Below are 26,552 nucleotides of genomic sequence, written 5' to 3' on the forward strand. Positions count from 1 at the left end.
GGCAACTTTCCGTTTGTTGTGTTATTAGAAACATACTTTTTACAGGTTCTATGTGGAAGTGAGAAATGATGAGAGTTCAATGGAAAAACTGGAATTAACCACAGAAAATCACAAACATAAAAAGTCAAAATGAAAATGAAAATCACTCAGAAACATGTGAGAGAGATCAGAACCTGACTTAAAGACATTTACACCTGTATTTTACATTATTTGTTGATTTAATATGGTATTACACTGTATGATAAAGGCAAAATCCTGGTTTTACTGGACAAATACTTACAATTATATATATCCTTTACCACAAACTCTACTTTCTGTGAAGCTTGAAGAAAACTGTTAAGGCAAAAAATATAATTTTTTTCATCCATTGTAACAGAAAAAAATTATTAACTGACATTTCTACAAGTCAAAATAACGTATTTATTTTATCGCTTTGTTTTTCTTTTTTTTTGTGTGAAGACTTAAAAGCGTTGCATTTAGATCTGCCCTCAGTTGTTAATTGAAAATGTTTTATTGTCTATGTCGTTTTGCCTCCATTTGCAACCAATGTCCATGTTCAAAAAGAAGTAACTGCCAGAATTGCCCATTGTGTCCTTCAGAGTGAGACTAAATGTATCCTTGATGCCATATTCCTCCCCACACCTCCATCTCTGTCCTCTTTGCTGCTTCTTCTCATTCTGTCTGACTCCTCCGATCAATATCCTCTCTCCTTTTATAATGTCGTTTGATCTAGTCACCAGCAGGGCGCGCCGACACTCACTCGACACGCTATGATAAAGCCCGATCGATTCCAATACTGAGATTTCCATTAAAGTCGTCGTAGCAGCAGCGTCGCGCTCCAGATCCTGGTGGTTAGAGGAAATTTACAGTACGCTTAGGTCGCACTCCGGAGTCTCCAGGAGGCGGGGCTGGTTGAAACGCCATCATCAGAGGAGCAGGAGCGACGACACGAGAGAGACACAAGAGGAATAATACATTTGGAGTTACAGACGAATCGATGCAAAGCTCAGTGGGTTTGGATGAGCTGAACTGCACTTTGCTGAGAGTTTGGGAATGCAACGGATGCAATAAAGACGTCAGTATGGACCTGACTCTGGACACTGTCATTTCGGCTGGCTCCACCCACACTAAAAGACTAATGTTATGCCTAATTAAAACTGAAGCTGATTATTGTTGGCCTCGGATGTCTGATTTCTTTATAAAGAACATTAAAGTTACGGATGGACAGTAAATTGAGCATTTGTTGTGTCGTGGTAATTGCCTTTGCAAAGCCAGAGCCAATATCAATTAAAATGAGATTTAGGGACTTGTTAAAAATATTCTAAATCTCAGTGGGACTTTTGTGGAGAAATAAAGGTCAATTCAGTTGATTATTATTTGTGTGTTTAGAGTACAAACTGATTCATTCCAGAATGTTTGATTTGACTGAAAATAAGTGGATTAGCCAATCAGTGCCATGCATGGTCTGTCCGGATCAAAACAAATATGGCTGCTAAAGAAGAAAAAAGAAAGAATCAAATTTAGAAAAGCATATTATTTCTGCAGAATAAATGAGCTGGGCAAAAAACGAGATGAGAGAACTTTGTCCTACTTTTGTCCTAAACGATAAATGACCCATGACCTGGCCTCACTTTTCACAAAGAATGAGAGAAGTGCATGATCCGGATCCTCTGCAAATTATGCAATGCATTTATAATGAGATAAATGCACTTGTTCGGGGGTGAAAACATTGAGATAAATGACTTTGACATTTCTTTCATGCTGCTCATCGAACTGACCATTGCTTCTGAGTAATATTACAAAAATACAACCGACAGTATCTCTTGTCTGCTTAATAAAGTTTGTGTGACTTGTCTACATAAAGTTTGCTGCGTGTGGTTTCCCAGGATCGTGTGTGAGATGGACACGGCTCCTCCGGACAGCAGGGCCGGCCCGGTGCAGCTGTGTGTGGGTGACTGCAGACCAGAGCTGAGGGCGCGCTCCTCTCAGCTTTACTCCTTTGTGGTAAGAGCTCCTCCACACACTCACTCTCAACAAATATACAGCTAATCCTATTACAAGTCATTTGCTCCTTTCTGGAAAACTAATTGTCTAAGCGCCACGGGCAAACAATGTCTACTGACGGTGTAATTAAACAGTCTGATGCTCCGAGCTGATTCCACCTTTCACTTTACGTCAACACAACTTTTAGAGGCTATTTTTGGACGTTTTAGTTTGGGAGAGAGTTTATGTCAGTGCATTTTTCTCTCATAAAAGTCTGTAAGTTAAAGGTGCACTATGTAGCTTTTCGGGCCGAGGGTCAGCCAGCTGCTCGTCTCTATGGAGATGAGGTTGCTTTGTGACGGTGCAGTATTTAACCTCTCCGTCTTAATGTGGACGAGGCGATGATGTGACCCGGCCGAGTGAGAGGTCAGATCTGCGGAGGGGCGTTCAATTTACCTGCAATTCAATCGCATTTCATCCATTTCACAGCCGTAGATACGCTCTGCAACGCGTCACGTCCAGAATGGTGTCGCTCTGTGTTTTTATCCACATCTGTCTTCATCTTCTCAGGTTCAGATGATTGACAAGTGTGGGGGGGTAATCCACCTGTCAATCACGGACAGGGACACACATGCTCTGTCCGTAGCCAAACAAACATGGCTACTTACTAAAGGAAAGTCAATAAATATCACAGGAGACTGAAAAACGTGGTGAATTTAAACGGAATCAGTGAGTGAAGCACCAAACTCTTAATCTGAAGCTCATTTGTTTCACGTGCACCTCTGAAATGGGCGGCTCTGATTGGATGGTTCGGTTTGAGTTTGACTTGAGGAGTGACCTGCTTTCACTGGCATATTTAAGTTTAATTCAAAGAGAAACACTACGTTTACCTTTAAGACATGTGTTTATATTCTAACCACAGCCAATTCTAGACATAAGAATACAGATTGTTCTATTGTTGACTCACAGAGGCTACAGCAGGAGACACTAGCATTATAGAAGCTTGTGGACCACTTTATTCTCTCTCACTTTAGAACAAAATATATCAGTTCACATGTGCTCCTTTAGTTGTTGAACACTGGCTGGTTGAATGGTTCTTTTCCCCCACCTCCTGTCAGTGGGCGTTCCCTTGGATCTATACAGTGGATTATTCCAGGAAAATCAATCATTTCTCCATGGAGACGAACAGGTAGCAGACGTCCCACCAGAAAAGTGACAGAGCACTTTTAACTGCATTACTGGTTTAGTTTTGTATGCTGTTGGCTCTGTAACTCTTTAAGGGCTTCATGTTCTTTTCAGTATATCTCTTTTTCAACGTTGTATTATAAGAAAGAGGTTAGAACAAAAGGTCAAGTCACCCTGCAGGTTTCAATGCTCTGTTTGGACGCGATGCACTTACATAAAAGAACATAAACATGACCTCTATAAAGTATAAAATGAGAAAATGCTGTAAACACCAGACAAGCATTTTCATCTAACTTTGTAAACGTGTCAGAAATACAGTGGTATGTCCTGTTTGCTCACCGATTTAGGGCCGTAGTTTGCCCCCAGAGGCAGCGTCAACGTGGGCGCAGTAGAGCTCATTTTGCCACAGCTTGAAGTCGGTATGAAGTGGAGTAAAGCAACTTGAGGGCGTGGTCTGGTGCTTTCTGTGAATGGCCAGAATCTTGGAGTCGTGTTACTGTCCCCATATGGACGAGATAATCATAATATAACAACCTTCATGGGCATAAATGACACAAATGATAAGTTACAGAATAATGAATACAGTCCAGTTTTACGTGGTTATTTTTTCTCCCACTCAAGTAAACAACACAGCGCCGTTACAGTCCACTTTTTCGAATTAGTCAGATTTGCAGGAAGCAGATAAACCAGCTCACACACAGAGAGACTGGAGAGAGGAGACAGTGGACAGACCTGTTCTCTGTATGTTAAGCTTCAAAATGCTTCATGTTTTATTACAATCAGTCTCATATTCACAGAGAAACGAGCCAAATGAGGAACTGAATTTAGACGCTCAAAATGCAAAGAAATGAGCGATACAAGAGAGAGAGAGAGGGAGAGCGAGAGAGAGAGGGAGAAAGAAAGAGAGAGAGCGAGGGTCAGTTGAAGTGTCAAGAACCAGCTGTGAGAACTGACCAACAAAGACTCTGAGAATAAAATTACATGATGAGTGAGGAGTGTCTGTTGTTCGAGTCTTTTGTTGGTCCACGTCGGTGTGAGGGCCGATGTTGTGCATGTACAGTACTTGGCATGATCATAAATCTAGCCCTGAATAATCCATTTAAATTCCTCCGTAAACAGCTTTTAAAGAGCAGTTCCCTTCTTCCCTGGCATTTGTCACTGATCCTCACAAATACCTCTCTTCTATTCTCACCCTCCACACTTTCACAAACGCTCCCTAAACAATTAACAGTCTCACTTATTACGCCGCAGCTTGTGAGCACAACCTCCAGCCTGGATTCTCATACCTGCCTTTATTTATTTTCAGCCATGAAGAGCTCTTCCATTTAATAAATCTTTAACACAATGCAATTTAAAAAAAATCAATGAACAAAAATAAACACATTTATTTGTCTAAAATTATACCAATAAATCTACTTTTCTACCCAACTTAAGAGGTTACGTGAGGGGTAGATGTAACAAAATGTCATCCAGGTTTGACTTTATTTTGGCTGCTTGAGACACCTTAGGTTTGGAATTTGATTTATGTAAAATATGTATCTTTATGTGTGTGTGTATGTATATATGTCTTTATATGTGTATTTATGTATAATTAAGCATAATTTCTTCTCTAAACGTTAAATGTATTATTATAAACTTAAATATAAGTTATAGAAATACAAATATAACAGCAAAAATACATTAAGCATCAAGATAAAAGCTGAATACGTCATTATTAAAGGCACAATAATGTAGAAACGTAAATGTTAAAAGTGTAATGACGATTTTTTTGGCCCAAATCTGAGTCTTATTTCCTCGTGGCGTGGACTGCCGATTAGTCCTGCCACGTATCAATCATAGAACTCACCTACCGCTCACCTGCAGCCGCGTGTGGCTCGTCCCCAAGAGAGCAGCACGGTTCCGCGTGTCTAAGCGCATTGATCTATCATAATATAGTTCCCTCAGTGTACAGGACAAAATTAGGACGGAGAAAGACAGTTCGAGCTGACTCTAATCTACGGGAGACGAGAGATGCGATGCGATCCGTCGCGTTAATAAACAAACGCACGTGTGTGTTGTATCAGTCCGCACAGGGGAGTGGCATGCGCACTTCCGCCTGCATTCTCAAATCGCAGAGGTTATAGATATTTACGGCTTTCAATTGTTGAAAAATTGTGATCAACAGTTCAACATAAATAGTGAATCTTCAGAATGGTCAAAAGTCACAAATTGTGCCCGCAACAGGAAACACATGAAAAATGAAGAATTGTGGCCATAGCTGTGTTTGCCTTTATTACTGGAGTCTAACAATAGCCTAATATTAAAATAATTAAACTTAAAGACATTGCTTTATCATCACACTTCAATCAAGTAAATTATATATGTATATTTGTGGGAAACACTGAAAATACATAATACAGCAGCAAATCCCGATGAACCTGTAACTTCAGAGGTCTAAACGGTGGTATCGTGGCTGTTTACATTGTCAGTGCAGTTCTTTCTCGTCTGCGAGCTGTAAACACGGAGACGGTGTGAAGAGCTTCTCTCAGACACAGACATTCAGAAGAGCCGAGTCTCAGAGGGACTGAGAGCTGCTGCTTTCATCCTTCTTTCTCCTTCTTCTGCCTCTGTTCAAATATAACTGGGTTTAACTGGATAAAACCAAAAGTCAATCTGTTGATATTCAAGCAAAAGTCGTTACGAGGAAACAAAGATTACATCATGACTTTGTATTCATCGCTTCTGCTAACTAACTTTTAATAAGAGACGAGCACATTTACATTGACGTATCTCCACTGTGTCTATTTCAATAAAAATATGAGTAAGAAACATTTACTTTATGAATTATGTTCTATTTGTTGTAAACACTTTTCAATACGACCAAAAATGATGATAAGTATTTGTTGTAGAGGTGGAATATTCATAAAAACATGGATGACATTGTTTCGTTTTTTAGATATAGAAATGTTGAATATATTCTCTCTAATAAAAACATTAAAAATTAATAGAAAAAAATATACAGAAAAAGTGTGATATGTAAAGTGATAAAATATAAGGTGATGTGCGACATTTACAGGCATATTTTAGTACTTTCCTGACACCGTATAAAAAATATAAATATGAATAATTAATTAATTAATAATATGATTGAGATATTCATTTTTGTCAATGTCAGCCAACACGGAGCAGTTGGTCGAGCATTTGCCCACCGACTGAGCGGCGCCATGTTTGAACTCCTGCTGTTGTGTATTTTGGAAAGGCAAATGGTAATGGGACGTAATCATGTACTAAATATGTTTGGTTCATGTGTTTTCAGACGCCCACAGTGACGGGCCTGTCCCCGAGCAGAGGGCCCGAGTCCGGGGGAACCAAAGTCACCGTCATGGGAGAGCACCTGGGGGCCGGCAGCAGTGTCTCCGTGCGCTTTGGGAACCAGACCTGCGAGTTCTTCGAGTGAGACATTTAAACATGATTTTATTTGTGTATTATATTGTAATATATTATATTAAATTGGCTCTGGCTCCGCAAGATTGATATGTGTATCAGACTGAATTGAGTTCTACACAATATCAATCCGGACAGGCTCTCGCCCAAAGCAGTCGGGACAAGGAGTAATGTCATGGCGAGTATTTGAATCTGATTGGTCGAAGCGATACAACAACAGGAAGAAGCCGAGTAATCAAACTGTTGTTAAATCCAGTCAAAGAAAAGCACAGACTTCTTCCACATCCTCAAATACACAAAGTACTTCTATGTGCATATTTTTAAAGACAAAATAGTCCATAAATCTGCTAAAATAGGCCAGAGTCAGCGTCGCCATGTTTGTTTAAGTTCGTCCTTTTGATTTCCCCCCAAACTACAACCTAACCCAAACTACAAACTAACCCTAACACTAACCCTACAATACTGTGCTGTGATTGGTCAAGCCCACAGCGAGCGGTCTCAAACGAACAGTGCAAACTCATAACACTAGTAAATTTACATGTACTAGTGTCACTTTTTGATGGTAATTGTACTTATTAGAGTAGTTTTCATGCAACTTTTGACTTCAACACAACTCTTACTTGAGTAAAAGTTTTGGTTCCTTTTCCCACTGTGAGTAAGTCAAGTGACACAAGTTGACCATATTTAACCTGGGTTAGGGTCCAGATATGACTAGTATTTCTCAATTTTTTTACTGTCCATCATCCTTAAAAAATACCAGATTATTTTTTTTAAATCATGGTTTTCTCACTTCAATACAATGTGTGTCTACTCTACCCACTTCTGAGCACATTCCCTAATCAATCAAAAGGGTGTATTCACAGAAAACATCACAAACTTGCCTAATCCAATTACCAGTCCAGCATTATTTCCAGTCTTTTTAGTTCCTTTGCATCTCCCCGTCGTTAAAATGTCACGCTTCATTTGCACCGACACAATCGCACTTCTTCTCACTTGGCTCTTCGCGTTCTGCGGGCTGCTACATACATCACTGTCAGGAACGCTCAGGAATGCGGCGTGCTGTGAGCCAAAACACGAACAACACAAGAGCTTTACTCCCCAGACAATTTGGATTATAACATTTAAAATACGCTGCAATGTTTTCCATCTTTTTTTTCCCTTGATATTACTGTTCAGTCCCTTAGGCAGAGACTCGTACCTCTCTCTGTCAGGAAACTTGTGTAAATTCTAATAGGCTTTTGATGACCTACTGCATCAAACCCAGAGGAAAAACTATAATAATAGCTTTGGCGCCTATAGATCTCCTCTAATCCTTTTTTTTTTCTCGTAAAGATTTCTTTTCTCTCAAATAGTCCTTTCTTTGTTCTTGTTGGACCGATGCGCCCTCCTTCTCGTGTCACAGGCGTCTTCTATTTTAGGGCCGTGTCACCGTATGTTGTAGGGTGAAGGAGTCGAGGCGCTTTTAATGAGGGATGAGGCTAATTACTGCACTCTGTAATGATAGTGATGATAGTGGATACAAAGGGGATAAAGAAGGGGAGGAGGACGGGTCAGATAATTGATAGGGCTAAATCCAGAAGAAGGTCATGTTACAGTGAAGGAATCAGGGTAGATCACGCCGATTCCATACGGTAAAAGCCTGAAGTTTTCCTTATTTTATAGAGACAATACTTAGCAAAATTAATATATCAGTATAATTAAATTGTACCGCTGTTTTAATACAACTGTTTAAATACAACTTATATTCTTGAGACCTATGGTGCAAAAAAGGATCAAACTGAAAATGCTGTTTACAAGGTCCTTTTTTTAAACTTTATATCTCCAGAATTTTTGCCATAAACCATTACTGGACTTGTTCTGTGGTCAAATTGTGTCCTCAAAGAATGCTTGGCTCTATTATTTATCATTATTGTCTTCATCTTAAATATCCATTCCCAGTTGTGTTGGGTTTTTGAAATATAGACATTATTTTAAGTTAGAAAATGACAAATACATGATCAAAAGCATGTTTAACTGTAAATTAAAGCCACAAGAATGAATAGTATATTCTCTTTAATACGGTTGGATTATATTCACACTAGAAAATAACTCGAAACCCTTTCTCTTCCGCTTGTATTACTTATTTTCCAGCATTGACTTAATATCACATATATACACGCATATATGTTCATAAATAACCGTTTCGCTCCCTCTTGTCCAGCCGCACCATGACTGAGATCGTGTGCTACAGCGCCCCCTCTGTGTCGGGCGTGGCTCCCGTTCAGATCAGCGTCAGTGTGGACCGGGCTCAGATCAGGGAGAGCCTCACGTTCGAGTACATCGAGGACCCGACGGTGCAGCGCATCGAGCCGGACTGGAGCATCGCCAGGTAAACCAGCCCATACATCCAGCACCATCCACTGCTGCTGCTGCCCTCCTCTGCATCACACTGGGTCAATACTGCACTTTCAATTACTGCACTAATTAGTCTGGATCTGATAGAAGTGCCACAGACGCAGATTGGGAAGAATGAATAGGTCTCAGCATTAATTTCAATTTATTTCTACTTTTAATCAGCCACAATTTACAGCCAGAGTGTGGAGTTTTTCATTTTTAAAGCACTTGAAATGAAAACCACTGTGTTTTTTCTCAGATGAATAATATACTTTCCAAATTAATTGCAAAGTGAGAAAGTTCAAAAGTCCTGGTCTTATGTAACAATTGGACATAAACACATTTTACAGTGGCTACATTTAACTTTTACTTTGCTGCATTTGAGAGAAAGCGTACTTTCTTCTCCACTAAATTATTCAACTAGACTGAAAAGTAAAAGTATTTTTCTGCTAAAATGGCTGAGAGGTTTATTTTTTGGAACATTTATCGAGACATCTTGCCTTTTTTTATCTTTATCGATAAAAATCACCTGAAAAATTGCTTCAGATGACCAAAAAAACACACAACAATGATCTATTAACACAATTTGACACGTTAATAGATTTCCAAAATCTGTGACTTTTAATTACGGAATACTTAAATACTTTTACTTTAGTAGATTTTCTCCATGTTTTGCTCCTGTATTTGCAGAGCGGTTCTTCTTCCACCACTGAAAACACAAAAACACACAAATCTATCTATATATCAATCTAAGAATATTGGCCATTTACACAGTATGAATATTCAACTTGAGACAACACAACGGGCGCTGCCATTGCCGTACTGGTTGTATGATTTTGCATAGAGCTGTCCATCCCAACTGCAAATAAGTTATATATTTAGACTATAACACTGTCAAGTCACACACAGAACATGAACACTGAACACACAATTCTACATGTGCAATAATTCAGTGGCAGTTATCCATTGAAATGATTCTTGCTCAAGGTAGATTGTATTACACATACTTTATCATTTGTACAGAAAAAGATGATTGTTTGTATTATGTATCAGGCTACAAAGATATGTTGACAGGTGCTACTTTGTATGACAAGAATATATTGAGGTATTCACATAGTTGTCCTATACATTCTGCATTTACTGTAGCTTGAGCTTCTATGTTTCTTGCTGCAAACTCCACACAAAAGCAGCACGAACGCCTCAGCTGACAATTTCTATCGCAGCGATTCTAGCAGGGCATTTTTCATTTACAACACCGACTTGACAGTCACTACAACAAAGGGAACAAACGACAACACGAGCCTGAACAGCTGCAGGGAGACGCTCGCATGCAGCTGGTCACTGTGCAGGTGGATTTTGAATCAATGTACTGTGCTTGTTGTTGAGTACAATGCTTTTCATTACTTGAGTAGAAGTACAGATCCTCCAACACAAGTAAAAGTAGCTCGGTTAAATTATTATGCAAGTACTAGAGTATTTACTGTAGAATCTACTTCAGTAAAGTACTTTTTTAACAAATCCTTTTCAATTGCAACTTCAAAAATAGATGAATAATGAAAAATGAGTATTATTGTCATATCTTGTTCAGTCCACAATGTAAAACTAGTAAAAAAGTATATAAAAAATTGGATTACAAAAGGCTTATTTGATTGTAAAGGAATTAAATTAGCAAATATTTTTTTATGTTTACTATTGTTAACAAACTTCAAAATGTATTAAAGCAGAGTTACAACTCATTGTCTGCACCAGCACATCGGCACAAGCCAAGTCCCTGGAGTGAGCTTCATATAAGTCTTTAAATAAGACAAAAGACACGTATTACTCCATCAAAAAAAGCACTTTGTACTTTTCCTTTGGTAAATCCATAGAATGTAGAGGCTTAATGTGTGGTAAGCATAAATGTGCTCTATTTCATATTTTTGTCCGTCTCTTGTCATTTCTTTAGTGGCCACACCCCTCTCATGGTAACAGGAACCAATCTGGACATCATCCAAGAACCCAGAATCCGAGTCAAGTACGCCGGCCGCGAGTCTGTTAATGTAAGTACACAAGAATGCCACTAAAGTATGCTCTCTGCATCCTACTCTGCTAAATGCTACACCAAGAGCAGGCTACGTGCGGTTTAGCTGGAGTGAGAATGCCGTATCTTTGCCCCCCAGCTCCGTGTGCCTGCCTAACTTTACTCTCCTCTCCAGCGCAGCAGCTGGATGTGAATAATGCAGTTGGCAGTGAAAATGGTGTGCATGCAGGGTGCAATTATGAGTTTAAGTTTAAGGAAAGAAAGTTTCCTCAGGCTAAATGTGCTTTGAACATGCTTTTTTGTTGTGTGGTTTAAAGATTATTTTGGTTACTGGGGCAAGCCTAACAATGGCTCATTCTGGCCACACAGTAAATATGTTGCATGTTGTAGTTGTCATTGTCAAATTGCCTTCTCAACATCTGTGAAAGTGCTGATTGATTTAGAAGAATGTAGTTTTTCATTTGTGGTATTGAGTAAAAGGCTATATTAAATCATTCTTTTATGTAGTGCTTTTTACAACATAATGTTTAGAGGGGCTTGCCTTACCATGGCTCATTAAGACCACAAATGTGTAAAGAAACCAAATGTTGAATGTTATGGTTATGATTGCCTTCTGAACAAATGTGGAAATGGTAATTGATTTACAATATATTTTCACTGTAGTAGTTTAAAGTTTATTTACAGTGTATTTATTGAGAAAGCTCTGAATAAAATGTCATTATTTTGACAAGGAATAGCTTTCTTCTGCTTGGTTAGCATTTTTCGGCAAAATTTAGAATTTCAAAAAGGAAGAAAAAGCTTTAGAAAGTTATCCCGTATTGAAAAGTTCTGAAAGTAATCTTGTGACCAACTCACAGCAAATCAATCCTCCCGCGCTTGCAGAGCCACCAAGGCCTTTTGCTCGTATTGGTTAATCTTCCTGTCATTTCCATCCATCAGAACTTGGCTCACCTGGTTCTTGACTAACTTCTTTGTATTCAGTTGGAGAAGAGTTACATTTGGATGCCAGGCTCCTCAATGTTGGGAAAAAAACAAACATTGATTATATTAAGTTGAGCACTGAAACTTTTTTGTCTAAACGCCCTAAAGTGAGCCCCATTCTTCTTTATTTACAGAAAACTTAGGTGTGCAGAGATGGAGTCAGAGGAGCCGAGTGTAGGTGCATGATCAGGGCTTGTGGGGGTCCTAATGGGTTTCAATGGAAGATTAACTACGGTCAGAAGTCTGTGGTCAGCATAAGGATACGGCTCTGTATAATCAAAGTGGTTGGCCTGGGGAAATCGTTACAAATTGCATCTGAGCTCCTGTCCTGGGGGGCGCTGTTTAATTAAGACCATGCGGCTTCCTGTGTGAGCTCGAAGGTAATGTGCGCTGACATGGAGTTTGGGGGGGCAGATGAATGGACTTTCGAAGGTAACAAAGGGTAGGAAAAATATTTAGTTTGACTTCTGTTTCTATCAAGGAGAAACATTAACCCACACAAAGGAAGAATGTGTTTGCGCCAGGTTAACCGTGGTTTTAAGAGAGAAATGTTAGCACTGTCGCTATAGCAATTAACAATTCAAAACATAATATGTATTTTTGAATGGTGAAGAGTGTTCTGAAATACACTTTTTACACCTGCAGTCCCCAAACATACGTGTTAAAAATACAACATGCTATAAATATCATATGTTCAATTATCTCTAGATCCATTAAGGTGGTACAACAGTTACTGCCCTTTATCTAGAAGGAATACAGTTTATTAATTGGGTATTTGATGCAATGCTATTCAAAACCCAAATACATATAATATGCAAAAAACGCTGCATTACCTTTGATATAGTGTTTAACAAATTTAAACTCTACAAATTTGACACCTCTAGTCTAAAGAATAAAGTCTAAAGAATAAAGTCTAAAGACGTACAACTACAGTAGGTGGTTGTAATGTAACACTTGGATACCAACCGCCATAAAACACCAAAGAAGAAGAAGAAGGAGATATTTGAGTAGTCCTTGTTTGCCAGAATGCACTCACAATCCCAGCCTTTTAGATGGTTTTCCTCTGCTCCGCTTTGGTCGGGGACTTGTAGCAGAGACGGCGGGGTGGAGACGTACAACTCCTCTTTGAAAATGTGACAGCTTTGCACCCACTCACCAATCAAAATCTGTTCCTCCGTTCTCTGGAAACCTTACATCAACTCGTATGCCGTCTTTTCTAAACATCACACAGCATAGATCTGCCTTCTTGTAATTACCAAAGCTCCTCAAGTCACAAAGGCATTTTAAGGAAAAGCGTCTGCCACAGTAAGAGAACACAGAGGAGCAGCCCGAGGTGGAGTTAAAAATCCAGCTACAAAGACAGTTTTATTCTATTTTGGATGAGTAATGTTGGAGAGAAGAGGAAGAGGAGTAATACAGTGAAGTTATGGGTCCCAAATGTAGACATGCTATAATTATGATGTAAGTTGATCTAAAGGGATAAACGCACTGTGACTGTGTGAGCGCTGAGGTGTCAGTAGTAAGCCAGTGACTATTTTCATTCCATCAATAACCTTCTAATGTGTATTAGCACTGTATTAGTAAATGCTTTTGTACATACACTCTAATCTAAATATGTATTAAAAAAAAAACATTCTAGCTAGCAGTGCAAATACCACAGTTAGCAATGGATCTGTGGTCATTAACAAAAGCATAACGAAAACCAAATTAAGCCTCAGACATAGTGTTGTCACTTGTTGCCACTTTGTATTTCCTTCCACAAAATGGCGTTGCTGACAGGATTTGGGGATCTAATAAGCGCTAGGAATTGTTTGTTCCAAGCTCTTCTTGTGATGGAAAGTGCAATTAATCACCAGTGAATGTGAGTTCAAATTACAGATGCAAAAATACAGACTTGTCATTGAATATTTAATCTGCATCAATGACCTCTCCGTGCACTATCCACACGCCATGGCAAGGTTGGTCAAGTGTCTTGCACAAGGACACAATAGTATGACCTCGTTTCTGGTACAGCCCTTTGGTAACTGTCACATGGTACATCAATAATTTCCACACTAAAACATTCCACAATCAGTTGCTTGTCTACTGGAGTTTCACTATGAGGCTTTAGACTGACCCTCTCATATGTGGTGTCCGTCTCTCTCTCTTAAACATTTAAAGTTACCCATAATTCATTGTGTTGCGTTCGCTCCCCCTATGTCAGAGAGGGAGGCAGACAGTGGTGTGCTGTCTGTCACTCCTCTCTCTTCAAATGATCACCTGTCGGGCCTAAATTGCTTTTCTTTTCTTCGTCTCCCGCTCGTAACATGCCCAGACTCAAAGAAAGCGGACAGAAAAGAAAAAAGACCTTTTTCTTTGTGCGACATGTCTCCACATTCACAGGTGAGGCATTAATCACAATCTTGATTAGAGCAAAAATGGCTGAAAATGGTTGTATTTCCAATCCGTCTGTCATTCCAAGAACATGTCCCAATCATTGGCTTTGTCCACACCTAAGTAATTTCACATTGTATTGTAGAGTGAAATCTATTTCTATCAGCTCTTTGATCTGAGAAATGGAAAAGTACAGGAGAATGTCAATATTTCAGAATATTGTGGTACTTAAAATGAAAATGGATTTAGTTTATATGGAAATTCCAAATTGAATTTTTCATAAAATGATAGACCTCCTCGACTAATGAGAAGAAGCCAAGAGAAACACATGTTCAAATAAAGCAATTGATACTGAGGAATGAGCTTGATACTGAGACCGATTTATAAACGACAATGAAAAAAATATTTTTAATGAACATAGAGCTTTCAAGTGTTAGTGCTATACATACAACCACAAGCCCCAGCTCCCTCACCTGAATACTTGTGTTGTGTCATTGAGCACAATTGTGTCATTGAGTCACAATTGTCCAAATAGTCCGAATTGAGTGAACTGAAGATGGAAAAGCACTATAAAAAATGTAACCATGTACTATCTCCATTATATTACAGTATTCTAGACATTGTTCGCAGTATAAAATATATTTGCGCTCAAAAGTAAATTAGTAGGTTTTCTTCTAAAATAATTCAAGTGCGATTCAAGTTCAGTATGAATTAGTATTTGGGTATCGACCATTGTTTAAAACTCACTGCACTATAATATGAGCCCCGCTGTAGGTATGTTTGTATAATTTACAGTGGCCTTTATTTCCTTGGCCCCTGCTGAGGGAAAATCTAGTTTATGGGCTGAATCTTGACCTTTACATTTACTGCCATAACCACGCACACAGCTCTCTCCTGTGCTTTCATTTAGAAATCGAATTGTTGAACTTGCAATTGAAACCAAAACACTGTATATTAAGGAAAATGTATAAAATTATTAAAGCATATCAACTCTAAATTAATTCCGCCAGTTAAGTTCACCCAAAATACATATGTTTTTTTTCTTCAATATCACATAATGCCCCTTTAAAATTTAGATTTCATACTTTCCTGGCGTTCAATTTACAGGTACGGCTTGTTAAGTTTGAGGTGTTTCATCTTATAACTCATTGGAATATATTTTATTTATGTTATTTGTACATAAAGTATCTGTGCATAGATTTGCAAATGAAACAGGGACTTTATTTACACCACATTGTATCACCACAGGAAAGTTTCACATTGAGTGCGATGAGATGAACGGTGCTGGTTCTGTTTCTGTTTTGACAGCAGCCATCACCACAAATGTCAGAATGAGTCACTGCCGCAACAGGTGATTTCATTCGAACTGCTTTTTGTCTAGATAAAAAAAAAAAAAACTGATCTAATCTTACTCCACAGAGAGAAAAATAATCAGGTCATGTTAGAAAGTTGTTTGTCTTTTTCATTAGCAGGTTCAATTTAAAGGTGCACTGTGTAACTTTTCTGGTCCATCTCCATATTGTCTCAATGGAGGTTTTATTGCTTTTCCTGGAATCTTCCACAATATGGCATCAAACCTATCCATCTTGCAATTACCATACAAAGGTTTTATTGGTCAAAATACTGTATATCTTGCAACTTGACCTGGGGCATCACATGATTGTTTCCATGGAGATAGATACAAAGCAAGCAAGTCTTGGACCCTCTGTCGGAAAGGTTGGTACACCTTAAAGGCATGAAAGTTGACTTGACGAATAATTATAATTCTGTATATAATATGTAGTAATTAGATTTGTTAAGATGGAACTGAGACAACAATTCGAACAGCCGCATCTGGTGTAGGAGGGATGAAGCAGCAGAATCCAGAGAATAGAACATTTCACGGATCATCAACTTTCACCCAATGATCTCCTTTTTTCTCTCAGTCTCTACTTACTTTACTCTCTCATTCTTTTCCTCCCCTCTTCAGCTCTTGTCTGTCCCGTCTCTCTATTTCGTTGTCTCTCTTTTCCGTTTTCCTCTCTATCCCTCCTTCTGTTTTTTATTTTTTAACTTTTTCATCCCTCTGTTCACCTCTTTTTCTTTCCCTCTCCCCCTCTCCTTGATCATAGTAATGTATTCGACCGCGGGGTGAAGACTCTTACTGCCTCTGTCCGACTGCAGTGAGAGAGAGAGAAAGAGAAGAACAGATGTAAAGAGAGAGAGAAAAGACAGATGAGGCCAAGCTTCCAATTATTTTCTCTATCTGTTGACCTACAGTAAGTCTATTTTATCAATGTTGAACAATGAACTGCTCCCGTCCTTTTACTTACATGGCCCGGAGCGGAGTTTGTTGTGAACAATGTTGGCAGCGTACACTTGACTTTGACTCGCATGCAGAGTCTGGCGCGCAAACAAGGTCCGTTGGTCGCTTGACATTTGGCAGAAATCAGATTCTTGACTGTTATTGACTTATTTTTGTAAAGATTACTTCATGACGTTAATGTTATAGGGAAGCAAGGTCTGCATGAATGTTGATAAAGTCATGTTGGTAGTGCAAGTAGCAGCAGAGCAATGCTAAACTTTATTTAAGAAATAAAGAGCTTTATATAGCCTACGCTGTTTTTGAAGCAATTACTGGATCAATTAAAAGGAAAATTACAAACACGTTTGTTCTCATAAACTGAAATGTATTAAGAAAAACAAGTGTAATTTCACTAACATTGTGCTTCAGTTTATATGCATTACAACTTCAGAGTTGATCTACAGAGATAAACATTTAGTCACAGGTATTTGGAACTGAAAAATATTGTATTTGACTATATAGACCCAGGGCACTGTCCTCGCGCCCTTTCTCTTCACCCTTTACACTGCAGACTTCAGACACGACACGGACAGCTGTGTCCTGCAGAAGTTCTCTGACAACTCTGCCATCATCGGACTCATCACGGACGACGATGATGCGGAGTACAGAGGACTGGAGCAGGACTTTGTGGACTGGTGTCAGCGGAACCACCTCCTCATCAACACGGGGAAGACCAAGGAGATGGTGGTGGATTCACTGCCCCCTCACCAGTGAACATCCAGGGACGGGACATTGAGAGAGTGGACTCATACAAGTACCTGGGTGTTCATCTGAACCACAAACTGGACAGGACTCATAACACAGACGCACTGTACAGGAAGAGCCAGAGTCGGCTCTACCTCCTGAGAGACTCAGGTCTTTTGGAGTGACAGGGCCGCTCCTGAAGACCTTCTACGACTCTGTGGTGGCATCAGCTCCTGTAGGTGTGGCCTGCAGGAGCAGCAGCATCAGAGAGGGAGAGGAAGAGACTGGACAAAGTCATCAAGAAGTCCAGCTCCGTCTGGACTCGGTGCAGGAGGTGGGGGACAGAAGGGTCCTGGCTGGATTCTATGCTGGACCATGAGTGTCGCCCCCTGCAGGACACTCTGTCCGCTCTGGAGAGCAGCTTCAGTGAGAGACTGATCCACCCTCGATGTGTGAAGGAGACGTTTCACAGGTCTTTCCTTCTGCTGTTGTCAGACTTTATAACAAACACTGTTAGTCCTACTGTGCAATTACTGTCGTGATCACATGCAATGGTATTTATTTATTTATTTATTTTTATCTTTATCATTTCCCCCCCTCCATCCCTTGTTGGGAAATGGGAGGTTTTGTCTATTGGAGTTTTTGTTTATAAGAGTTCTTCTATTAAGAGTGTTTTTTAAACTTTCTATAATCTGTTATCTGTTCTTTTCCTCTGTATCTACCTCTGTATCGACATGCGTTGCATCAATGAAATTTCCCCATGTGGGACAATAAAGGAATATCTTATCTTATCTTATAACAAAATAAACTTCTCAAGAGCTAAAAAAACATTTTAAATGCACTAACTAACATTCCCAGGTCTGTGTAGTTATCTGTAGTCATCTGTAGTTATCTGTAGTCATCTGTAGTTATCTGTAGTTCTTTGTTCACCTGAACTGACTCACCACAAAATACAAACACACATGGAGCGTTAAAGGAGGTTAAGTTACGGCCCTGGCCTTGAAAATATAGAATAAGTGCATGAGCCACAGTGTTCCATCAAACCAAACTCTTTTGTTAAATCGTGGGCCAAATATTATGTACAATAAAAAACATGAGAAATAAATAGCTTTTTTACAGCCTAGTAATAGTTGTGGAGACTGTTGCACAAATGTGCAGCAGGTGAAAGACTGAGTCCATATTCACGCAGCAGCAGGAACAGGAACATGGACTTTTGATGTGATTTCTGATGTGAAATGTTCATATCACAGACATGTTTCCGCTCAAACTTAATATGAGCTCGCTATTTTCATAGTTTAAGCTGATCTCACAAAATGATTCATGTAGTGACTCAAATGAGGTCATTGTATTTGTGTTCACAGTCACTTTAGTGTGGACACAATCTTGTTCATACTTCCGGCCCGCCAAACGTATGTTTGACACCCCTGGTCTATAGGATATTTTATTATTTACTGTTGTATTTGCCATTTTCAGTACATAATAAACACATTTAAACTGACAAAAACACTGTTGGAGAGATGAACCACATAAAAAAAACATGCTATCAGTGTATTATTTAGAAAAGGATCTAACAAGTTAAAGTGCTGGTTTTAAGTTTTAAAGTGCATTTACTGTGCCAGAAACTTGACTGTTTCCCTGCTGCACTTAAGAGGCAATAAAAATGGAAATAAATGTTAGACTTTGTCGCTATATTTGTGTGTTTACAACTGTAGGGCAACAAAAGCTATAGCATAACTGCCTGTGTCAGTTTGTCAGTGTTGTGTCTCATTTTACTCTCCAGACCCTGCTGCATATGTCCGTGTCATTGGCTTTGTCCTTGGTTGATAAGAAAAATGTTCACAGTCATAAAATACTTTCTGCCTATAAGTCATTTTTATGATAAGTGAAAAGTGTTAGTTTATAGTTTCCCAAAAACTTTGAAAATGAACTTAGCAATTATTCAATGAGGCTAATGATATGCTAAATGCTTTTTTTTTTTTTTTAAACGTTACAAATAGTTAACGCATCTGTCAAAAACGTACAGATGAACAAAAATGTCTTTATTATTTTTTCTCCATTTCAGATTGTCATGGAATTAGACAAACACCAGATGCTATTCCTTAACACATAGAGAACACAATTCAACTTAGAATATGAAACGACACAGAAATATCAGACATTTGTATGGCATGCATGGGAGAAAACGCGGGGACTGATCACGCAAGCTGTGGTAAGCAGCCTGCGTGACCCTCCTGCGTCTCACCCTGTTTTTTCCCATGCTGGTTGGTTTTATTAGATATTCTGGAATAGGCGGGTCACATTTCTCATTGGTCAGCCTCACATCAAGGCACTTGGTATTTTTCCGTAGAGATAAAGCCTGCAAGGGGGGGTGCAACTCCCCCCCTGGGGCAACTTTCTTTGGCCCATCTTTACGACCCCTTCACAAATGCAGTTTGTCACACACCCGTTCTTCTCTTAGACTAATGATGCAGATAATATATCACTATTATGCAGATAAAATACATCACAGAAATATAATCATATATTCACATTTTATCACACTGATTCACGTTCTCCTTGTCAAGCCCATAAGACCACATTTAAAATGACTGGAACAATGGCTAATATATAGATCTAGAGCTTTATTACACACACAAAATGGTGCTAAAGACACGGACATGGACACAATGTTGGAAATTCAGATAAATAAACAGTGAACTTTCCTAGTAGTTAAGTTGATTTTTTGTTTTGTTTTTTTAATTTAGATAATTTGTTTTGCCTTGGGAACATTTACTTGAGAATGTTCAGTTATTAACAGTGTTTTCGTGCCGGTTGGGGGATTTTGCATTCAGAGGCTGGAAGATGGAATATGTTCTAAAAACTAATGTGAAAAATAATGATTGCTTTTAGCCAGGATAATGAGTTGTAAACACCAAACTAAATTGCTGTTCATTTGTTTCACTAAGTTTTAGTTTGTCTTGAAAACAGATTAACATGATTCCTCTGTGTGTTGTGATCATTATCTTCACACTTAGACAATAGTTAACATTTTCATATCTCAGAACGATCTTACCTTTATGGACATACTATATGGAACATTTTATGAAACCGCTGCAGAATTTTACACAATTTGAAATAGTGCCAGCCCCCTTGTGTGGTTGCTCAAATCTATTTTTAAAAAGGTCTTATCGTCTCTCTCTTGTCACTGTGAAATGCGGGAAGAATTTTCCAAATGCCACGCGACCGGCAGCGGCAGAGGAGCTGCAGAACGTGCCTCCGGGCCTGATACAGCGAATTTGCTGCAAGACTAGATTAGGCCCCCAAAAAAACAAAGTGTCTCATAAGTTTTCTTCACAGTTGGAGTTTATTTGGGGATTTTATGGATGTGTTGGTTTCCTCCTGGTGCAGTCGATGTCATAAGAGCAAAGAGCACTTAAGACCATAGGGTTATTGTGTTCATGTGTTGGCTGTGGTTCAGTGGCAAAATCTACTCGCCACAAACCCAAAAGTTTACAGTGAAATCCCATTTAGTCCTTGACAATTCACCAACTTCGTCTACTGTATGTAAGATTGTGTTTGCGTTTCTGTGCGACAGACTTTTGATAATAAGCAGTGATGAGTAAACAAGTGAGTCTTTCCCTTATTTGCTGGTGTGTTGCACCATTCCCAGGAAGAGCAGCAATAATTGTGTTACTAAAAGCAACTGTATGAAATCAGATTGAAACAGCAATTGTTGAAGTGATAGATTTTACAGAACCACGACTATTAGAATAGTAGAAGTAGCACAAGCTTCAGTAGCAGTTGTATCAGATGCATAAGTAGTAGTACTAGAGGTGGACATTGTAGTAGCATTAGCAGTATCCTATTATTAGAACAGTAGTAACAGTAGCAGTAGTACCAGCTTCAGTAGCCTCAGCAGAAATGGCTGTAGTAGTAGTTGAAGTAGCGGCAGAGTTGTTCAGACAAAAATGAACTGGTACCTTAGAACAACAGCTCCCAGATTTCCTTAAAGTGGGAAAAGGAATGGTTTGGAAAAGGAGTTAAGGAAGCAAAGTGGCCGCTCAGTGGTCGAGTGGATAGCACACATGCCTTAAAGAAAGAAAGAAAGAAAGAAAGAAGACTTCAAATATGAATGGTGGGCTGAGACACAACCTCCCCTCGGTCTACAATAGCCTCATAAGACCTTTGCAGAAATCAATCCTGTCAAATACTGATAAAGTAATGAGGTACATGAGAACTCTGAGGGAGAGAGGGCCAGACCTCAATAGGCCTTTATAACCTAAGCTGTAAGAGTGAAATTGTCAGACTAGTAAACAAGGGCGGGGGAAGTTTCAAATGATCGTTGAAATACTAGCCAATCAAAGCCTTTCCATCAGATTTAACAATGACTTTCGGATGGAAGTCGAGACATCTTGATTGAAACAGGGATCAGTCAACTTCCTTTGAAAAAAAATTATACCTTTGGCTCCCAGAGAAAGGTAAAATATTCAAGTACACTACACTACAGCAACAACGTCTGCACAACAACAGTGGAGAGACGAGAGCGTACATTTTACAGTTCATTTTAAGTTTCTGTACCAAAGTTTTGACCCTTGAGACACAACGGTAGATAGAGAGCAATTTTCAGACATTTTTTTTTTGGCCAAGCGCTGCGCAACAATCAATCCTTCGCCTACTTCCCCTCCAGACCAGAGAAAAGCGCAGGACAAACTGGAATCATAAAACACACAATTCTGCTTTCTACCTCCAGGACTCGGCGATGTCTCTATACTTTGTAGTTGTCCTCCAAAGAAGAATCACAATAGTTTATAGGCTTTAGGGAGGCGCTCTGGCCAATAAAGTGGATTTTACAGCCTTTTCTTTGGAGAAGTACATTATAACGTGATTATTAGTTTGCTTAACTTTCCCCAACTTTGACTTAAGACCAGTGCGGCTCTGTTAACGTGACACTAGTGGGTGAGTCAGTGCAATATATTTTTTACTTTTGTTTTAGAGCTAGAGGCAAGAAAGTAAAGTTTGTAGAAAAGTTAACCATTATAGAAGTGTTCCAAAATTAGATTTGTTGGCCGGTCTTTACTTGTATTGAGACCCTGTAAACAATGTCATATTTCTGCGTACTAATTGCGAGATGGGCCATAGATTTCATGCACAAGTCGACTGTAATGGAACATAATATTATTTCCAAAATATTATGAGCTGGAAGTTTTGTCTGTTATTTATTCCATGATTGTTTTTATTGAAATTAGTTCATTATACTGCAGTGTCCCTCAGGTTTGCCCCATCTTCATGAGATAAATCCATAATTGTTGGATTTTAAAGAAGCATCCTGAGGCGTCAGAGTGAACATATTGTACGAAATATGAAAAACGTTGTTTGTACTAATGCATTCGTTACGGGAATGTTGCTCCATATTCCAGCTGAGATGACAGAACACTGACCATTTGCAACATATTGACTCAAAAACAAAAAGCAGCTGTACTGGACTCTACAGCGCGGGATTCTGGCATTACTGGTATTTCCATAGGCGCTAATGCTAACGCTAATGAATGCTATTGTGATGGGTTCACCATGTTTGAGGTCATCTTGTCCTTATAGATCCCTTTGCATTAAGATACTTCTCCATCAACATCAGAGCACATTAACCCTCGCTCCGTTCTGATTGGTTAACACACTGACCTCGTGCGATTGTCTCGATTGTCTGCCAAGAGAGACTCGCGCACGCTGTAAAAAACATTGAGCGAGGAAGATAATGATAGACTAGCGAAAAGAAGGTATGCGGAGGAGACTGAGAGGCTGAGGCGGCTGATGGTTCTGCTTCATGTCTGTTTCGATGTCAAAAATCCACGTAAAATCATTAAAATGTTTGTACTGAATTTGAAGAGACGCCGGGAAGAACAGCGACTGGTATGTCACGAGCTAACGGGGATGCTAATCAACCAAAAAGAACATAAAGCATGATAGCCTATTTATTATAGTTTATTTATTATATATGATAGACAGTTTTTAATGACAATTTTCAAAGGGCTGTACAGCAAAATTAAAAACGAAAAAAGTAAAAGGGGCCAGTCCAGTCAAGGCTTCAAAAACAAACTAAATCTTTAAATTCAATTCTAAAAAGAGCAGGAAGCCAGTGCAAAGACGCAAACATTGGTGTGTTTTTCATTTTTTCCCCACTTGTGATTCATTAGACAGAACATTGAGCAGTCTGAACTGGAAGGATACGATTGTAGAGACATTCTGCAAATTTCCACAGCCAGGAATAGATCAATGTCACTGGAATGTCCTGTCTAAAAAATCATGAACCAAACCTGAGGGCCAATTCTGTCCTTGTCCGTGTTCTGCAGGTGTGCAAAGTCCTGAACACGACGAGCATGAGCTGCTTGGCCCCGTCGCTGGTGGCCGAGTACCTTCCCGGCCTGGACTCGGTCAAGCACGCCGACGAGTTTGGATTCATCTTCAACAACGTCCAGGCTCTGCTCGTCTACAACAACACCAACCTCTTGTACTACCCCAACCCGTACTTTGAGCCCCTCAGCACCAGCGGCGTCCTGGAGCAGAAGCCCGGCTCGCCCATCATTCTCAAGGTACAGAACCAAAACACACACAAAATGTCAGTTGAGTTTGCGTTGTGATTGTTTAGTTGATGTCACAGTACAAGAAGAAACTGCTGCACATTTCCTGGTGCATTTTGATGAAGACTTGTATAAAAAAGAGGAAATCCAGAGTTTCTTTAATTAAACTCTATCAATACGTAATCAAGCATTGCTAATTCAAAGAAGTTGTCAAAGTGGACTATTGTGCCATTAATTATTGAAAAAAAAAAATCTCCTGAAATCCCCAGATAAAGTGTAGGTTTTATTTGACCTTGGCCAGTTAGAAAACTTAAATGTCAAGACTTTGTGAAGCCCTGTAGCACAATGTACTTGCCGAGGTTGTAGTTTTAGTGCAGGAATAGCAGTTGGATCCGGGTCAAGGTTAAGTTGCAGGTTATTTTCACCGTATGGAAATGTGTCCTCTGTTTTTGACCCTTCCTGCAACCTGTCAGGGCTGCTTTATGCATGCATGTAGCTGCAGGATTTGTATTTGCATGATGTTAGCTTACATATTATATATTATATATATATATATATATATATATTATATCTGTAGTGTTCCAGCTGTGGTACTACATCCTGCAAGTTTGACCAAGTTTTATTTTTTAACAGAACATTTTGACTAGTAACCTACTATATCCATGCGTTTGCCTCCAGGTTAGACCAGTGTTTCATTTATGTTCAACTAAAACATCAAATCAGGTCTTTTAGCTTAAATGTTTGTATATAATGTGGTGAATAATATCCGTGCTTCTATATCGTAATTGTTCTGCTGTTGCTTTCAGGACAATGGTAAATTATTCAATCAAATCAATGTGTGAATCTATCAACGCAAATCAGAATTTTTTCAAGCCATCGGCCTCCTGCTGGTGCCAGAGTCAGGAATAAACATGGACCGTCCTCCTGCTGGTGCCAGAGTCAGGACTAAACATGGACCGTCCTCCTGCTGGTGCCAGAGTCAGGACTAAACATGGACCGGCCTCCTGCTGGTGCCAGAGTCAGGACTAAACATGGACCGGCCTCCTGCTGGTGCCAGAGTCAGGACTAAACATGGACCGGCCTCCTGCTGGTGCCAGAGTCAGGACTAAACATGGACCGGCCTCTTGCTGGTGCCAGAGTCAGGACTAAACATGGACCGGCCTCCTGCTGGTGCCAGAGTCAGGACTAAACATGGACCGGCCTCCTGCTGGTGCCACAGTCAGGACTAAACATGGACCGGCCTCCTGCTGGTGCCACAGTCAGGACTAAACATGGACCGGCCTCCTGCTGGTGCCAGAGTCAGGACTAAACATGGACCGGCCTCCTGCTGGTGCCAGAGTCAGGACTAAACATGGACCGGCCTCCTGCTGGTGCCACAGTCAGGACTAAACATGGACCAGCCTCCTGCTGGTGCCACAGTCAGGACTAAACATGGACTGGCCTCCTGCTGGTGCCACAGTCAGGACTAAACATGGACCGGCCTCCTGCTGGTGCCACAGTCAGGACTAAACATGGACCGGCCTCCTGCTGGTGCCACAGTCAGGACTAAACATGGACCGGCCTCCTGCTGGTGCCACAGTCAGGACTAAACATGGACCGGCCTCCTGCTGGTGCCAGAGTCAGGACTAAACATGGACCGGCCTCCTGCTGGTGCCAGAGTCAGGACTAAACATGGACCGGCCTCCTGCTGGTGCCACAGTCAGGACTAAACATGGACTGGCCTCCTGCTGGTGCCACAGTCAGGACTAAACATGGACCGGCCTCCTGCTGGTGCCACAGTCAGGACTAAACATGGACCGGCCTCCTGCTGGTGCCACAGTCAGGACTAAACATGGACCGGCCTCCTGCTGGTGCCAGAGTCAGGACTAAACATGGACCGGCCTCCTGCTGGTGCCAGAGTCAGGACTAAACATGGACCGGCCTCCTGCTGGTGCCACAGTCAGGACTAAACATGGACCGGCCTCCTGCTGGTGCCACAGTCAGGACTAAACATGGACCGGCCTCCTGCTGGTGCCAGAGTCAAGACTAAACATGGACCGGCCTCCTGCTGGTGCCACAGTCAGGACTAAACATGGACCGGCCTCCTGCTGGTGCCAGAGTCAAGACTAAACATGGACCGGCCTCCTGCTGGTGCCACAGTCAGGACTAAACATGGACCGGCCTCCTGCTGGTGCCAGAGTCAGGACTAAACATGGACCGGCCTCCTGCTGGTGCCAGAGTCAGGACTAAACATGGACCGGCCTCCTGCTGGTGCCCAGAGTCAGGACTAAACATGGACCGGCCTCCTGCTGGTGCCACAGTCAGGACTAAACATGGACCGGCCTCCTGCTGGTGCCAGAGTCAGGACTAAACATGGACCGGCCTCCTGCTGGTGCCACAGTCAGGACTAAACATGGACCGGCCTCCTGCTGGTGCCAGAGTCAGGACTAAACATGGACCGGCCTCCTGCTGGTGCCCAGAGTCAGGACTAAACATGGACCGGCCTCCTGCTGGTGCCAGAGTCAGGACTAAACATGGTGCTCAGAGTTTCAGTTTTGTGGAGCTAGAATCTGAAGGTTGCTGTGAATTAATGGATTTGATCTGCACTCGCCTCTTGTTTAATACCGTTCATAATTATCTGTTATGTTTTATTTGT

At 40.4% G+C, this 26,552-nt stretch overlaps 1 protein-coding gene across 1 annotated transcript in view; it reads left to right on the forward strand.

Annotated features, from left to right (window-relative positions):
• Positions 1-26,552, forward strand: part of plxna2 (plexin A2) — a 312,486-nt gene that overhangs the window by 224,795 nt on the left and 61,139 nt on the right. Inside the window, exons 14-18 of the mRNA XM_072449250.1 lie at positions 1,887-2,004; positions 6,464-6,600; positions 8,792-8,959; positions 10,910-11,003; positions 23,690-23,929. Coding sequence (XP_072305351.1) covers positions 1,887-2,004; positions 6,464-6,600; positions 8,792-8,959; positions 10,910-11,003; positions 23,690-23,929 — 757 coding nt within the window. The remainder of the gene's footprint in view (positions 1-1,886; positions 2,005-6,463; positions 6,601-8,791; positions 8,960-10,909; positions 11,004-23,689; positions 23,930-26,552) is intronic.

Source organism: Eucyclogobius newberryi, unplaced genomic scaffold (genome assembly GCF_026437365.1).
Source record: "Eucyclogobius newberryi isolate DKJ021-1_F unplaced genomic scaffold, fEucNew1.0.hap1 SCAF_17, whole genome shotgun sequence".
Taxonomy (NCBI): Eukaryota; Metazoa; Chordata; class Actinopteri; order Gobiiformes; family Gobiidae; genus Eucyclogobius; species Eucyclogobius newberryi.